At 47.4% G+C, this 4,671-nt stretch overlaps 1 protein-coding gene across 1 annotated transcript in view; it reads left to right on the top strand.

Moving 5' to 3' along the window:
• The window catches only part of T265_02929 (hypothetical protein), a gene marked incomplete at both ends in the record, with an annotated part of 12,714 nt that overhangs the window by 4,615 nt on the left and 3,428 nt on the right, over positions 1-4,671 (top strand). Inside the window, 3 exons of the mRNA XM_009167293.1 lie at positions 4,092-4,134; positions 4,171-4,279; positions 4,317-4,434. Coding sequence (XP_009165557.1) covers positions 4,092-4,134; positions 4,171-4,279; positions 4,317-4,434 — 270 coding nt within the window. The remainder of the gene's footprint in view (positions 1-4,091; positions 4,135-4,170; positions 4,280-4,316; positions 4,435-4,671) is intronic.

Genomic DNA, 4,671 nt, shown 5'->3' with positions numbered 1-4,671 from the left:
CTCCCCAGTTGTCTGGGACAGACTCCTTTTCCCAAATGCAAGCAAACAAGTCGGACAGGCGCTGACTGAGGACTTCACCCCCGTCTTTGAACAGTGCGGTTGGGAGGTCATCCGGACCAGGAGCTCGGTGGCGCTTGAGAGAACATATGCAGTCGTAAACCTCCTAGGGTGTAGATGGTTCCACGTTCATCGTCCAGGGTTCTACGTCACCTGTGGGCTCTAGAAGAGTGCCAGCTGGTGGCCACGACAGTTGTTTGAAGTATTCAGCCCACCGGTCGACATTTTTTTTATTCGAGATGGTTGTTCCATTCTGATGCTTGATGGTTTCACTCACAGGTGCACACAGCGGATGCTGCATGCAAACCCGATGCAAGTCATAAGTGTTCGGCCTACAACAACAGAGTTACTAATGGAATGGGGAGAGGGAGAAGGAAAAGTATGTGAAAGAGGAAGAAGGGAGGCATCAGCAGTAGCCTGTTTTCGCTTACCCGGCCTGCTGTATGCAGCGAGTAAGGCGGCCAGGCTGGTGGCACCACGCGACGGCCGATGTGGAATGAGTTTATTTGTATATGTGCAGTTCATGGTTATACGTGGGCTGGGATACTGACAGCGCACCCACACCTAGACAGGAGGACGATTAGGGTCCTCAAATAAAGCCTTTGGCTCAAAAGCCTAGTCGTAAGGCAGCGGTGTTTGGCGGGAAATGCAACTGCAATACCATTTCTACGGAACGGGCCGCCACATGTCCAAATCCTCAACTTGGAGGACCAGGAGACTGCACTCGTCAGACCTCTAACCATCGACCAACCTGGTATGAGAGACTCTGAGTGTCTCAGGGACACCCCTCAGTATAGCTCAATGGGTCGTTTAGATGTGTCCACCCGTCACACCACTGTGGGGTCCAGTCTCTTCGTGATGGCTCGCGTATTTGTGCACAATTTTTTCCGCGCAGTTGTGCAAAAAAGGCTCTTCAGGAAAGTCGATCGACTGACGTATGTGGCAAATGACCAAGCCAGCGCAACCTGTAGAGTGTGATCAGTTTACCTATCGCGGGAGAGTTATTCCTTCCGAAAACCGTACGACTTGCTTCAGCATTACTGATCCGGTGCCACCGCCAGATTCAGGGAATACTCCGAAGGCGTCGATGATCATACACTGAAAGTCTTTTCACGTCCTCTGCACATATTGGCCAGGTTTTTGACCCGTATAATAATATGGAGTGCACCGCAGCATTATACACTCGACCATTGATGGATATAACCGGATGCCATAGGTGATTTAAATTCACGAAAGCTGCACTGGCCTTCCCAGTCCGGATGGAAATATCATCTTTTGCCAGACAACTGACTGATAAAGCTTCCCAGGTAGACCAATTTGTCCACGACCTCAATCGGCTCATCCGCAAACATAAGGTTAAGGATCGAACCCAGTCTTGCAGCAGCACTTTACACTTTGCAAGTTTGAAGCGCATTTCGAACTGTGAGGCAGAGTTAAGCTATTTAATATTTTTGCATCACGACGGTACCAGCACCAAGGAGGGCTATGTCTGTATACTCGATATGGGTGAGCGAATGCCGTGGGAGCATTTCGACCTCACAGGCATAAAGGCTGAAAATAAGTGTTCCATAATCACATCATTGATGAAGCTGAAAAGGAAGGGTGAAAGAGGACTACCTTGTCTGTCACCACTTACTGTAGCGAACTCAGGCGAAAGCATCCCGTGGACCTTCACACGTACACAAGGGTTGGTGTACAACGCTTTAAAGAGGGTCAAGAACCTAATGGGGACTCCTTTGCTCTATAGGCGCTGCCATAGTACCTGACGGTCCACATAACCAAATACGGATTTAATCCAAGAAAGACCACCATTCTTGGTTGCTGGAAGCAGTGTTGCTATTCCAGAATCTGATAGGAAGTGCAAATGTGATCGAGAATCCTCTTGCAGCAGGGAACCTAGCTTGTTTTTCACGGATCTCTCCCCCTATGTTCAGTCAACCTTCGGAGGATAAGACCAGAGGGCACCTTCGGTGGCATAGCTAACAGGCTGATGCCACGGTAGTTTTTACGCAATGTTTTCGTTCCCTTTTTGAGGATAGGGATATTTGTCGACATGCCCCATTCTGCAGGCACCTTCTCTTCGCTCAATATAGCACCAATAAGTTTTGCCAAGTGGGTCACCAGAGATTCTCCGCCTTCTTTGAAGAGGTCTGGATAGCGACCGTCCGGTCTTTGGGCTTTCTCACGTTTTATTCCGGATATCTCGTATTTTGTTTCTTCTTCTGAAGGGCGATTGAGGTTCACACTCTACTTGCCCGTATGACCTGCCTCCGGAGGCTGTGTTGCAAGAGACCAGCTAAAACCGTCCTTCTAATTATTCGGCCCATCCTTCCAGTAGGCGTTTTTGCGAGTGAATTAATGAGCCGCCCGTTTCATCCATCGTTTTACTAACCGTTGATTTCTTTTGGCCAGTGGATTGTATCAATTGGTACAGTGCACGGCTGTTTCTGGTAGCAAAAGCATTCTCCATCTCCTGGGATTTTGGTTTCCACCAGAGCTCTCGGTTTTTCCTTAGTTTCTTCACCATTTGGCGTTTGAGGGATTTGTATGTCGTCATACTCGTTGTTTGCTTTTACGAATTCATTTGTATATGTGCGGTTCATGGGGTGGCCAACCCTTGACCTGGCAGAGGGGCATGAAGGAAATCACTAAACGTTTGGGTGCTGTCGGTGCTGCTCGCCTTCCAGGATGGGGACTGCGTGATCCCCACTGTGTCTGGTTGGAGACACTGCAAGGTATGGCTGCCAACCGATGTCAGTGGCGATCTTGTTGTCAGTTTCTGTTCAGATTGTCCGAATGAATGAAGTGTTTGGAGGTGTAGGCACCTCGGAATGATTGTAGTAAGCCAACACTAAGTCCCTTCCCAGTTCACCTTTATTCTTTTCTTCACAGTAAGGCTTTCAAATAACTCAAGGTTGTACGGCAGCGAAGCATCAGTGTTGAAGACTGATTTCATGCTGTCGATGATGACGGTGATGATGATGATGATGATGATGATGATGATGATGATGATGATGATGATGATGATGAGTATAATGGTATAAATTCACTCGCATCGATCGGCACTAGCAGTCTCGACGATTTCCAGTGGTCATTCGATTTTGTCGAAGAAGTTGGACAGACAGCACTGAAAACCCTTAGCATAGCTCCTTTCACATTTCGCCATGCTTCCTCAATGTGCCCGCTACCAGTACACTTTGGGTTTGCGTAGCTAGTAGTTGAGCAGGCTCATATTAATTGCGTTAAGCTGCGGTAGTTCTTAGAAGATGGTGAATTGGTATGTTTCTCGCTAACTTTGGAGTGCCTAAAGGGAAGGGAACTATCAGGCGTTCTCACACCATGGCGTGACGGGAATCAAGTTGTGTTCCCCAGAAGGAACGGCAGTCTTGAATTGTGGCTGTCCACCGGTGGCATTTGGCTACGTGATCCAACTGGGTGCACGGTTGTTTTGCACTTGGTGGCCTCCAGGTTACGTGAGGCGTACGTTTGTACTGGCTGGAAACAGTTGATTGTCAGCTGGAGGAGTCGCTCTCCGTTCTTTGTGCGACGAGCCTTGACTCCGAATTGATCTCCCAGATGTGACCTACAAGGTTTCAGACGACCAACGTGGGCATTCTTTTCACCCGCAAATATCACAGTGTCAATGATTTCTGTTCGACGAATGAACCGGATTACTCTCGATAGGAAGTATCCTTCTCAGCGTCAAAACATCAGTCTGTTGGGGCATATGTCGACACTACAAACGGCCACCGCTTCTTATATCGAGAGGCGTTGAGCTTGATGGCATACGAAAATTTTCCATATATTGCCAACTGTTTTACGCGACTATGCGCTGGAAAAAGACCCTGGTACTACACTCTGTAAAGGATACGGCAGGGCCCCGACCCAGGACTTTTGGACTAGTCAGAAATACGTGCTTTTTTAGTGTTACTATGTCAGGTTGATTACTTTAACTTGTCTTCTGGTGACCATACCTACTCTTTTGTCTTTCGGACATCCATTGTCATGCGCACCACATTTTTCTTGGCAGGAAGGATATGGCTTTCTTCAAGAAGTTGACAACTGAAGCAAAGCCAGGTATTTCATCTTTGTTTCCATTAATCTCACCCGTAGGCCTCAAGAATGTTGTGATTATGGGGCGGAACACATGGAACTCCATACCCGAAAAATTTCGACCACTCCAGGACAGAATAAACATAGTCATCTCTTCTACACTTGCTTCGTAGGTTTCCATGATCCTTTGAACCAGCGCTGTCTAGCGCACCCCCGGGTGTCTTTGTGTTGCCTAATCTAACAGCCTGTATGGACTTATTGGAACAACAGCTGAGCTGTGATGCCGACCGAATATTCGTAATTGGTGGTTCACAGCTATATAAGGTTGGTTCCTTTATCTTGAATGTCCATATTTTTTTGCATTCATAGTTTATTATCATTCGGCTCCAAGTTACCAACACATAACATATTTTACTCTTATGCATGGAACTGTCCGTAACTATGCAGTTTTATGAAGATTTGTCAGCTGACCACTAGGTGAAGTTATTTGGTCTCTTCTGAGGATGGTTCCTCTTCGGGAGGGGTGCGATTTTACGCTAATCCATGTTTGACAGAAAAAAA

This window comes from Opisthorchis viverrini (assembly GCF_000715545.1).
Source record: "Opisthorchis viverrini unplaced genomic scaffold opera_v5_38, whole genome shotgun sequence".
Classification (NCBI taxonomy): Eukaryota; Metazoa; Platyhelminthes; class Trematoda; order Opisthorchiida; family Opisthorchiidae; genus Opisthorchis; species Opisthorchis viverrini.
This window is presented reverse-complemented; position numbering and strand designations above follow the sequence as displayed.